General features: G+C 39.3%; 1 protein-coding gene across 1 annotated transcript in view; it reads right to left on the bottom strand.

Annotated features, from left to right (window-relative positions):
• The window catches only part of man1a1 (mannosidase, alpha, class 1A, member 1), a 148,200-nt gene that overhangs the window by 24,029 nt on the left and 110,684 nt on the right, over positions 1–13,487 (bottom strand). The window contains exon 5 of the mRNA XM_003456632.5: positions 12,519–12,613. Coding sequence (XP_003456680.1) covers positions 12,519–12,613 — 95 coding nt within the window. The remainder of the gene's footprint in view (positions 1–12,518; positions 12,614–13,487) is intronic.

The following is a 13,487-nucleotide window of genomic DNA, read 5'->3' as shown; positions in this document are numbered from 1 at the left end:
CTGTTCATGTGGTTTTTGTCCAGCTATTGATTGTCCTCCTCTTCCTGTTGGTTGTTGTGAGCAACCAGCAGGATTGTTTTTGTGGGCTTCCAAAAACAATCCAGCAACTGTATTTGTGTGATTAAACACTGGTAGATCAGGTAGTGGTAGTCTTTACCTGGGGAATTCAAATCGTTTGTAATAAATGTGAAGGTAATCGGTGCCATAATTAAAAAATAATCATAATTCCACTGAAGATTACCCTCCACATTTAGCCAGATACTAATAGTCTGGTGAAAATTACCATGAGGCCGTTTTGGATTAACTTTTCCCTTTTGCAAACTTTCTTTTTAAATGTTTTTCTCCTGGCTTTTTCTTGCACAAAAGAGGCTGCTCTGGTAATTACAAAAGAAAGGTTGGACGGCACTTTGTGCTGTTGTAGCCAAACAACATGGAGACCTATCAACAGAGAGATCCAGGTCACATCCATTAGAAGAGTGAAATCTCGAAGGGTGGTGAGATAGATGAGATGCTTAACAGCCTATTAATATTAATGCTAGCTCTGTAGCTAGGGACCAAAGATGTTGCCGTTGAGTAAAACACAGAGCTGCTTATCCTATGTGAGCATAAACATGTGATTTATTTCCTAAAGCACATGCATTCTCCCGGTGAGACTAATTTTGTGTGAATAGGGCTAAAGGCTGACTCTGAACTGCAGAAACAGTTCAGTGTGAACAAATGTGTGGATGAAATGATGCATTAATGTTCATAAACCCAATAATTTGGGGTCAGAGATCCGCCTCTGCTCCATTTTGGACTAAATTAACCTGTGGAGGGACACTTTGTTATCGCTATTCTGATGGAAACCAGTCCCCTCCTGTACTGGGACTGGAAACTGGCCTCCATCCATCCATTGGCATACAGAACAATGCATCTGTCTTAATCTATTTGAGTCTGCTGTTTTATTTGACTACTGATGCAAATGTCCTAGTGGCTCAGTTTCCAGGGCCCTGTTGACAACAGCATGCTCTACATCCCATTTCTCACATGGCATGTAATAGGACTTATTAGCTCTAATTTTTGAAACACATTATTCAGTTTATGCAGTCTTTGCACTACAGAATACATAAATTGCAATATTATAAAAATGTTGTACAAGTGGTCAAAGTTTTGCCTTAGCTGGCTTTCATCCTAATTTGCAGAAAATTTTCACCCATGATGTCTAATCCAAAATGATAACCAAGTCCTCCCTGTTGCCTGTTTTTCGTTTTTTTGTGATCTCAGTGGGCTTCATTTCCACAACAGCGAGGGGTATGAAGGTTCATATTAAACTCTGGATGAATATAAAGTCTCGGTTTATTGAATTCAGTTCTCGAACAGTCACAGCGGTGCTTCTCACTTCTCATCGACATGCTGGCTTTTGATAAAATGTTGTGCCGATGAGCCACGCTTTATACCAAACAGTAATATTAGAGTGCAGCACACTGAAAAACGTTTGGTTATTCTCTTTAAAAACCAAGCTGTAAATGTTAATCAATTTGCTACGGTGACCTAGAACTAGAGGACTTTCAGAGATTATATGAGGCTTACATCAGCGTATTAAAGCCGTTATTGAACTTTCATTATCAGTTAAGAAGATGAGCCAACATGATCCACCTCTGATAGGAGTGATATGATGCAGTTTGTTTGTTTAACAGGAACTCTTTTTTAAATTAATTTCCTTGCCTCACATTTCCCTTTTATATTCATTAAGGGGTAGATATTATGCAATGCAGAATGTAATCCCAGTAATATCTCTCTGTTAAACAGAACAGATTATATCACACTACTTACATTTGACTATTAATCATTCAGTCCAAACGGTAACTATTCACTGTTTCACTTTTGACTTAAGTTTCGAAAACCTATGATTCCAGGTCACTTGGGTAAAGTTTGACAAGCTCCTGCTTATAAAAACACTATGGATACATTTGAAAGCCTTCTTGGAAGCAAAGCAATGCCATTCTTCCTAATTTTTGTACTCCTATGAAAAATTATGTACAGTCCTACTGTTTCCATAGGAATTAAAAGGGTAAAAAGCAGCCAGGTGCTACTAATCAGAGATACAGTAGTCCCTTGTTTATCTCGGGAGTTACGTTCCAAAAATAATCCGCGATAGGTGAAAGTAGGCGAAGTAGCTAACTTTATTTTTTACAAGTATTATAGTTGTTTTAAGGCTGTAAAACCCCTCACTACATGCTTTATACACTTTTCTCAGACAAGCATTGACATTTTCACACTTTTCTCTCTTGTTTAAACACTCTCAAAGTTCGATTTATCAAAGATTTATGTAAATTTGACAAGCTGAACGCATTCTGTACTGTACAGGAGACACGGCACGAGATTGATTGACAATGGTCTACAGCCAATCAGGACACAGAACACAATGCACAGTAAAAAAAACAAAAAACCAGCATACAAAATTGCACACACAAAAAAATCAGCGAAACAGCGTTATAGCGAGGGATCACTGTACTTGATTATCTGATTATCAGCAAATGTGAGCAACTCTATAAAAGCAGACATTTTTGCTGTTTGCTGGTCTGCAGCATTCAGGTGTGTGTTAACACAATGCCACAACATTCCTGGGAATTTTTTTTACAAAAAACCCAAGTGCTACACAGACTCTACAGGCCTCAGTTAGCTCATGACAATACCATTAGAAAGGCAAAAAACAAGTATGGGTTGTTTGGAAAGACTGCCAGGAGAAAGAGTCCTCTCTGAAAAGGTTTATGATGTTTGTGGTTCCAGTTCTGATTATATCCAGAAGTGAAAGAACGTAAACTAAATGTGGCCAGACTGTTCTTATTTTTCTGAGGTAAGAAAACTCAATCTAAAGTCTAAACTCAATCTAAATCTAACCATAACCTCAAAGGTTCACTCTGCAGTTTTCTAACAAACAAATTCTTACCTTTAAAAATACACAATGTGTATCTTCAAAGTCTAATTGTGGTTTTAACCATTTTGCTGCCTTTGGTGCTAATCATGCTAACGTGCTTAGCTTCCCTACCCCAAAGACTCCAGAGCATTGTCATGCATTACATTATATATGCTTCAAGAACGCCAAGACCAGCTTAGTTCACTACATTTAAGTTCACTATGGGGATAGCTAGGGGCTCAAGGGTTGCATGCAACAAATAAAGATCCAAAGCCTCAGCCCAGAAAATAAATAAGGTCATTACAAAACGATGCCACTGTGAATTAAAATAGTCTGCATTGGAGGACATGTTCCCATCCTCTTGGTGTCTTGTCCAATGTTCTTATCATTCAACCTCTAACGCCCACAGCTATTTCCTGGCCAGCTGCAAAACAACAAATCATAGCCTGCTAGTTTTCAAACCCTCCAGTGAGTTCTGCAGAGCCAAAAAACAGAGGTTTTAATTCTGTGGTGCCAAGCTATAACCTGGAAAAACAGAAAAAAGCAATACATCTCCATAAATTAGCATGTCACACCAGGCAGTGCCCTCTCACGCTCCTCTAAAATTATGTCAGGAAGCACTCCAATTCATTTGTACTCTGTAGCTGGGTGAAGCCAATACTTTGGCCCAGTTCTCTTTGTTGTTTTCTCTGGAAAGCCTTTCACTGTCCTCCGTCTCATCTTTGCCACGACCTCTCTTACCTCTCCTTTTCCTCACGATTTCCTTTGCTGTACATCTCTTCCTCTACATCTTAAAATCTATCGTACTTCCCCTACGGCCAAAGAGAAAATGTGCATTGCGATAGATTCACAGTTAGCAACTTAATTAGAGCCCTTAAATCATGGCTGCCTTCCACCGCCTCAGGTTACAACTGAGGAGAGCTGCACTGAGAATGGATGTCTGGCTTTGTGTAGTTTGTTCTTTAAAGAAATCTCTGTACATCCCGAACGCTAGCCTTTTCTTTGCTTTAAAAACGTGCTTTAGGGCAGTGAGAGTGCATTGCTGCTGCATATATCTGTGTGTATTAATAACTGAGGCCAAAACAGAGGTGCTGCCATTTGCTCATCCAGATACACCCAACCCTAAAATTTTAGATGACAGCTACAGGAATGAAACTACACTAAAAGAGCTCATTGCACTACACTTATAGCAATGCCGATACTGAAACTTCAACTCTTCTTCTTCTACCTGCTGCCTTTAGGGGTCACCACAGCTGCCTTCATCTCGCCCCATCCCTGGCATACTCTCCTTTCACACTAACCATCTTGCTGTGAGGCGACAACTCCCTGCACTGCAGTGCCACCCTACAGCCTATTGCCATATGCTGAGGTTTATCCAGCATTCTCATCGACACTGTTTGATATTAATTTCACACACTGCTGTTTGTATTGTCTCAAAAAGATCAGTACTGGTTGGCCTCTTTCTCATAGCTCGTTCCTAATTCACTCCAATTAGCCAGCTTTTTCCACATTTAATGTTGCACTCAGTTAAAGTAGTGCTATTAAACTGCTATAATGTTAATTGTGAGGCACAGCAGGAACAGCTGTGTTGGTCTAAGTACATCTCTGCGCACACAGTGGGTGACATGACACAGAGAGACGGACATGGTGAGTTTATTTTCCTCTTTATATCAGGGAGAGACCATGAGTCAGGGTGATTGCTGTTCATATGCGGCACAGAGCTAAGTAGCCGACCATAATCCGTAATTACTCGACGTAAATGGACGGGTATCAGCTGAACGGTTAAACCAGCAAGTTTCGACGTTTGCCTGGTTCTTTATTGTCTTTTTTCATCTTTATTTAATCTGCTTTTATATGTGGAAAACTGCTAATGGCAAAACTTGTACCTGGAGTTAGCCTCTGTATAGTAAAAAGGGCAGAGGAGCCCAAAGTGCTTCAAATACACTGGAGAAAACCGTGCATTTGAATCCAGTGAATATGTGACACAGCAGGGAATTTGGGCATGAGAGAATTTGTATTTTCTGACACTTATTTTTCTCGCTTCTTCTTAACCTCAACCTCTTGACCTTGGTTGTTTACTGGTTTCTCTGCTGCTGCTATGCTGATGACATTCAGCACTTAGCACTCTTCCAGCACTCTTGTAGCTCTAAATTAAAATATGAGCTAGCTGCTTTAAATATTATTCATCAGTCTCTGCTAAGCAAAGAATTTCTGGACATGCTCGGGATTAACAAGTTCATTTTCCTATCGCATCGAGAAGAAAGGGCTCCATGACAGAGTGGCACTACAGGGTCACCCAGTGTGACACCCTCACTAGGCTGCACTAATAGAGCCGTTCTCAAATGCAGACCTATTAATCAAACTCCAAGACCCAAAGAGCTCAGGATTGATAGCTTCAGTCCCAGAGCCAAGAGCTGAAGGAGCAAATTTGCCTCAAGCTGACAGTTTTTTTCTAAAATACTTTCCTCTCTGAGATAAGGAAAGGGAACGAGGGTTAGTTTTAACTTTGCAACGTCATGAAGATGATGACATTGCTTTTAGGAGAAGTTCGGTTGGAAAGCAAACACTTCCCCACAAGTTGCTGCGTTTTGTAATGCAGGGGGCCGTGGTGGGGGAGCCACTTCAGAGATGTATACAGCTCTTTGATTCAGTCTGAAAAAGGCAAAAAGATTCAAATTTTCCCATAAATTCACCGCATGGTGTCAGACCTCACATATAAATACCTGTTCAGAGGTACCACTTAACATTTCAGCATGATTTCTTTGCCACTTGTCATTTTAACCAAGTCTTTTGTTGGAATGGTGATGCAGATTCGAGCACTTTTTAAATGCCTTACTGCCAATCAGAGGTGTGCGTGTGTGTGGGAAGCAATCATCGCCATGATGCCTGTAGAGAGGAATGAGCAGCTAATTTCAGGGTGGAGCACGGATCCAGATACCTCAGCAAAACCTAACACATACACACACACACTTGCGCACTGACACACATTTACACAATGCCTCATCCCATTAAGGCCAGTCAGTATGCAGTGCAGTGGGAGTGATTTGCAAGGGCTTTATCAGTCTGAATGTTAATAGAAGAGCTATGGGACTTACTGGCCAAAGCAGATAACAACTGGGAAACTAGTGTGTGTGTGCATGTGTGTGTTTGTGTGTGTGTGCCTGTGTGTAAAAAAGTTAGAGAAAGTGTCAGAGGAAAAGGGAAAGAAGTTTAGTTGGTACAGCGCAGTTATATGTTGTCGGTTGCTAAAGCACAGCAACTAAATACAACACACTGTATTCTGCACTATACACAGAGACATGCACATGCAAACAAAAGTCAGTGCATTAGGTTAAAATATTTTGGCTTGCACACGTGCCAGTGTGAACATAGTACATTTCTATGTACTCTATGTTTGGATTAAAACCCAATCGATGTAGTGGTTTTAAGACCGATGCAGATATCTGGGCCAGATTTAATAAACGGGTGCGTAAACACAATCATCAAATAGCTCTTTCAGATGTGGTGTGCTTCACGGGTGATTTTAAAAAGTTGCACTTTTTTCTAAACGCAGATGCATTCAGTTCATTTCAATACCGAGTGCAAATAATAAGACATGCTTTTTTTCCTGCATTAAATATTGACACAATTAGCAGTAAATTGCCTTTTGCAAATCTTAGTAAATTATTTTGCGTGCTTGCTTTAAATATTCTCCTCCCTGTATTTTGCACCTTCAGAAAGGAATTCCCAGAAATAGATATGCAACAGGGTCATCTGCAAAAAGTGAGTTCTTGAGTTCCTACCGCTTACATTAATCTTTTAAATACAATCCAGTGAAACATAAGGCTATTTCCTAGTTATTTACAGGGAAGTTGCAGAGTGCCCCCTGGTGGACAAACTGTCCAAAGTCAATACTTGTAACACATTTGAAGGGTGTTTTTTCCTTACAATCAAAATTTTCACTTATGAGCCAATATTAATGGAGCTACAAAGAGATTGGGAAATAGCTAATATAAACCAATGATGAGAGTTTTCCAATAAATTGGTTGGGCTCTAGCTGGGATATAAGATAACAAATGTTTTATCGATATTAAAATTGAGAAAGTATAAGCAAAAATATTTTAAATGGCTTAATACCCAGAATGTTTTATAGCTCAATAACATGTAATATGAACAACTTTTTATCCAGACTATAAATCACGTTGCAACCATGTACAGCACAAATAAAGTTATTCTTTCCCAAAACCCTTTCATCACTACCCACCTTATAATATCTCGATTCAGTAACTCAGTGTTAATTAAGGGGCACACTGCAAAGGTAAACGATGAGTCATGCTATTCTAAGAAATGAAAATATGAGTAATCGATATCGTAATGACTGTTATGTGCTTAGTGTATTCCCTTTCCCTTTGTCTTAAATAAAAAAAATAAATTAAATACAAAAATTTGAATTAAGCACACAGAATAAATAAGAAGCACCAAAAAGGAAAGAAATAATCATGTCAAATGCAAAAACTAGTTTAGAGGAGCACTACCTCAGCCTTCTCAGTGATGCGCCTCTTCACCTTCTCAAATATTTAAAGCTCATTTCAGGGACAATTGTGTCTCTGTCCATCTGGCTGCATTCCTGCCCTAACATGCCCCAATCTGCAGCAGATCAACCGGAAAAAATAATCATTTGGATCTTAGCAGCATTTTCCACTCGGTTAGTAGCAATCAATGGGTTTATGTACAAACTAAAGGTCACGGGGGGTCGGAGAGGAAGGCCGGGCCAGCCTTTGACTCTGTATGAGGAACTGTTGATTTATTGGATGTTGCAAGCAAGCTGATCCACCTTCAAGTGCCTTTTGAAGATAAATCAACTGGACATCAAGACGAGATTTCTCACGTTGATGAATTATTCCTTTACATTCTCTGACGGCCTTCAAAACCTTCCATCGTCCTTTGTTCCTGGTGGCTTGTCATTCAAAGGATGAGACATGTGATCAGCTCTTATGACCTTTGATAAATTAGATTTTTCTCTAATGAATTTGCAACATCTCTGTATTTAAACTTTGGTCTATACACAGCATAATGATCCACGACAAGCAGATTTTAGTTTCAGGTTTTAAATGTTAAAGTAAAAAAAGAAAAGCTTTTTTTTTTTACTTTACTTACAGCCATGAAACTAATGTTAGAGCTACTGAATGGCATCATTGGTATTTCAATTGGTTCCCTCTAGGGTTTTCTTTCAATTTGCAGTTCTGTCTGCCACTGGGTACAAATTCTCCAGGGGAAAAGGATAACACTTTTTCCCCAGTAGGTACTGGTACTGTTCCCTAGCTGAAATGGTAGACGGGGGAGTAACTATGGAAACTCTACATGCTGGCAGAAGAAAAAAAGTCCAGCATAAAAGGAAGGTGAAGTGAGGGTGTGACAAAAACCAAAAGCAAACAAAGAGTGGAAAGAAGAAAACAAATAAAGAGCTACACACCAGTGTATTCAGATCTGTTCCTATTTTATGATTACCATGTTAACACGTACTGAACATACCCAACCAGACAGTGAGTGATTTCAACCTGATATTCAGATTTTCTCTTGAGATCCAACATCCAGCCAAAGACCAGATTTAGTAAGATAAAAATTATCTCAAACATTTCATTTCCAAAATACTCCCAATAGAACCCAGTAAAACACCCTGATTTTTGAAATGTTAACACGTGCTGTGTTCAAGCCAAAGATTTTATCTTTAGAAATTAACTAAATGCAGCTCTGCAGGTTTATCTTAAGCCTTTTATTAATTTGTCTGAACACACTCGTAATTCCCAAAGGAAACGCAGCAAAGACCTCTCCAAAGTGAGGACATCGCATTTATCTTGTTTTCTGAAATTAACACAGGGCCATTGAGCAAACAAGGTTCACTTGGTATAGAAGCAAGAAGATGTTTTAAACTGTGGCCTTATTTCTTATGGTCTCTCTTGGGCTCTGCAGATAGCTGCAGGGTAGAGCGATGAAAGGCTACCGACAGGGAATACAAAGAACAAGGCCATGGAGTGGAGTGGACTTGGAGTACGCATCCTGAAACAGAAGGAGATACTGGGTCACCGTAGATAAGATGGATGGCCTGAACAAGGACAGAAATACAAGGGACTGGGATGTGAGAAAAACTTTAAAGAAAAAAACCCGAAGATGAATAAAGGAATGGAGAGTAAAACAGAGAAGGGAGGACGGTGGGGATAAAGGGAGAGATGATTCAGTAATTGGGCCTCGTTTGCAAGCGTGTTTTACAGATTTATTTTACTTCAATCTGGGTCAAGGTTGCATGGGCAGTATTCTAACTCAAAACTATCCTACTTCAAAAGCACTTTCAATGTTTCTTCTCAACTTCTCATTTCTAAAATCTTTTGATCTCCTCTTGCTTCAATTCTCTCTGACCTGCACATAGTGAATTATACATAATCTAACTTTGACTGAGTGCTGTTTATCCCACAGATCATTCAGAGCCGTCACTCTGAGTTTAGGATTTCTGCAACTGACCTCTCTCCCTCTCTCTCTCTGTATAATGTCTACATGGTCTAATTTCCTCAACAGACTGTTTTATTGATGTTTTAACAACAAAAGAAATGAAATAACTACAATTTTCAAAGCACAGACGAGTTTTTATCACCAGAGAGACATATTGATAACACTTGTCTGATATGTATCAGTGGGTATGGAAGTTTAGATTTATAGTTTTATAGATCTTCTGGGTCTTTACATAACTCAGGATGGGAATAAAAGCTACCATAAACCCCGTTGTCTGTTGGATTACATTACGCTTCCCACTGATGTCCATGGGCATGGTTCTGTTGATCTTTTATGATGTATCAATGCAGGAGCATAGGGATTTCCAGATGGTACATAGCTGCAATAGTAGGAAGGGGAGGAAACAGATATCTTGAAATTATCTTGGAATCTTTTATAAAAAGATTATAAAGAATAACTTGCATTCTTGTACTCAGTTTATTTTAAGGATTCACAACCTCACAGATGGCTGCAATGATCAGTGTTTCTAGCTGATACCACTGGAGGAGTTTAACAAATACCACTCTAATTCACATTACAGTTGACAAATACTATAGTCACACTAAGGAAAACAGTAGTTGCCATGACCAGAACCACTTGCAGTTAGTTTCTGTCTTCGTCCCTTTAAGTCGAGTCCCTTACTGGAAAGAGAAGTGTTACAGTCAGGTTACCCTCATCATCTGAGAATAACTGCAGTCAGCCCAAGTCAGACTTGTTACAATACAATAAAACAAGGACATACACCTATCAGCTGAAACCACGATAAATGTCAACTTGTGTCTGTGTGTCAGTGAAACAACACAACTGGCTGATAGGTTTCTCAGTTCAGATGGTGGTTGGATATTTGGGGCCAGAGTTCAGTCCACTACCATCGCTGTGCTTACAGAATTTACTGTAACCCAAAGATTTTCTGTTCAGGGTTCACTGAGTACCATGGCCCTGTCCCTATATCTCTTGTACAATCTTGGAATACAAAGAAACCTAACACCTTTTACAAAGTCTGGCCCTGTTAGGAGTTCTTCCTTTGGCTCATTCTTCTGTTAAGGTAAGAACCAAGGTGTCTGTCAGCAAGTATACAAAAACTAAAAGACAAGGTTTATGAAATTTGGTGGCAAGGAATTGGATAGGGAAAGGAAGAACCCATCAAATTTTATGGCTAATCTGGATCATTTGAAAAATAACTTAATTAAAATTGTTCTTCTCAAACAAGAATCCATTAGTGTTGTAAAGAAATCAACTTACCAACATCTTTATAATGCTAATCTGTCAATTTCATAGACAAAAAAAAAAAAAAAAAGCTAGTTTAATAGCCTATGCTCTCTTATATTTGTTATTGTAATTTGTTTCCAGAGTTATTTGAGTATGTGTGCGTGTGTGTGTGCGTGTGTGTGTAGGAATGTGGGTTTGTGCTTATGTGGTTCTAAGCTATCATAACTCAGTCATGCAGGTAAAGTCATCATCAACAGCAATCTGCTCAGGCCTCTGGGGATCACATATGTGTGCAGAGCCACATACATGTGCACAGACATGAACACACACACACTCACTCACTCACTCTCCCTGGGGTGTTTCTCACTTCAGGGAAGAGGACAAGGCGGGCAGAGTCCATTCACCCATACAGACAGAGAGAAAATTAATTTGTTACAGCACGCTTATCGTCATGACAACCTGCCTTTTAATTAACGGGCTGACAAACAGACTGGATGTCATGTCTCTCTTTGGGGAACGACTGATAGAAAGAAAATAGTGCTCCCCTCATCATGTGTGACTGACAGAAGGACTGTAGCAAAAAATAGCTGTAGACCTCTAATTGTTTTTATACAGAGATACTCATATTTTCATATTAAAGACCCCAAAATGTTATATGCTTATTGGTTGGAATTTATTTTAATTGCTTTATAGTTCTAATTTTGGCATTTTGCACATTTTATTTTATATATATAACTAAAACTGTGTTCTTAGCACATATCTCTTCTTGGACTCTGCTTGAGTAGCTTTGCATGACTGAGAGTCCAAAATAATCCCTCCTTATCTTAACCCTCTAATCTCTCAGTTCATCCATCGTCTGAAATGCAGCATTTTAGCTCCTCACCTTAAACAAAGAAGGTTTGAACAGCAGGTTCAACCCACAGGTGAGACACCTGTGATTTTTATATGACCTTATTAAAAAAATATCATGCTGAATGACATCATACAGAGACAAAGATACAAAAATGCAGTGTGAAACTAAGGATTTAGAGTAGTTTAAAGCCTGTTTTGGCTCACAAGGAAGACCTCTTAAAGTCAAATTAAAGCAATTTCTTAAAGCACTGACTGTTACTTGGAAATTAGATGAGTAAAAAAAAATTTTTTTAGCTTCTAAAAAATCAGTTTATAGCTCTACAAATGGAAAAATGTTAAAATACCAGTATGAGGGTTTTTTTTATATGGAGGAGGTTTTGGTGGAGCACAAAGAGGGTTTCAGCGAGAGGAAAGGAAACATCACCAGCACTGCCACTAACTATTCTGTCCTAAGATGCTTTTTAAAACAACCAAACATGAAAGACTCATTTGACTTGGTAGTATACTTGATGACTCAGTACTTATTATTACTAATAAAGTTGAATTAATGCAGCTCAGAAAAAACAAGGGATGTCAAATAGTTTCCAGTAAAAATTAAAAGCAATATTTTTCTTTGCAATGCCCCTAAAGAAACATCTGAACTACAGTATGGATCATGTTGCAACATATTAGTGGTGAAGGCTTTTCAGCAGTCGAACCCAGGGGCAACCTCTCGAGAGTGTGTCACAGTCTATTACTAAAGGCCGATACAAGGCCTGTAACCCCAACCTCAGTACTCGGGAACTTTGGGTTTGTCTTTTCCAATGCAGTTCAGTTTCAAGGATGAAGCCCTGGATGCAAAAAAATCAAACAGTTTCTGTCTGACAAGTTTGCTCTGTCATGTAAGACTAAAGCATTTCAGCTCAGTGTGTGCGAGTGGAACAGAGAGGGCCAGACCATGGCGCTCCTTAAAGCATCAGGCCATCAAAACAGACCTGCTGCCTGAAAGTGGACTGCTGGGAGACAAAGAGCAAGTGTGTGTGCTGTCTGTTTGTTTTACCTCTTGAGGTTAAGCAGAGCCCAGGGGATGCCGGTGGGCGTTTTGAATGCAGGCAGCAGCTTCTCGCCCAACTCCACTGCCTTTCTCCGAAACACCTGAGAAAGAAACAGAACAAAAACAAGCAACTCATTACAAGATGGTTCGAGTTGGTTTCTTGCATTTTTAGCAGAAAATATAACTCAACATTTGCAAATCTCCATCTCTGCTCAAAATCCAAGGCTTACACCTGTAGCTCAGTGCTTCCCCCATCCTTCCACTCTTTATCCCTTTATTCCAGGCTTTTCCTCTTTCCTGTCTGCTTCCTTTTATCCCTGTAATGTTTTGCCAGTATCTTTCCTTGCCTGCTTTACTGTTGCTTGGAGCTATACTGATGTTTTCCATGTGTAATCTGAGGAAACTTTAGCCCATTTAGTTGTTTAAAATGTCGCTGACTCAACATAGATATCTTAAAAACAGTTTCTCGCTACAAAAAAATAGATTTATGGCTTTCCAGCTTACGTCTAATTCACCATTTTGCGATTATATGGCCAGCAATGTTTCATTTCCCCTCTATTTAATGTGATCCTGCTGCTTTCACCAAACTGATTGCCCAAAGAAAGTAAGATTTGCAACTCTATCACAATCTCTGAGGCTAAAAGGAGAAAACCACCTGAAAAAAACGAATCAAATTTTGATGCCTTAAAAACTTTCTGCTCACTAGAGTTAACAAAACTTTAACTTAAACGTGAGAGCAAAACACATCTTTAAAAAACCCAAAAAACAAAAAAAAAACAGCAGTAAGTCAGCTTTCCATCCACAGAGAGCCGGACTCGCGGATCTTTGATCTCCTCTCATCCCTTCGGTATCTTTCAGGGCGAGACATCACAGGCTGTGCTGGTAAACACAAGCCTGTGGTGTGTATTTAAGTGTACTAACATCAATTTACACAGTTACGGAGTGCTAGAGTTGAATTTTCAATGCATGTAACCT

This window comes from Oreochromis niloticus, linkage group LG15 (assembly GCF_001858045.2).
Source record: "Oreochromis niloticus isolate F11D_XX linkage group LG15, O_niloticus_UMD_NMBU, whole genome shotgun sequence".
Taxonomy (NCBI): Eukaryota; Metazoa; Chordata; class Actinopteri; order Cichliformes; family Cichlidae; genus Oreochromis; species Oreochromis niloticus.
This window is presented reverse-complemented; position numbering and strand designations above follow the sequence as displayed.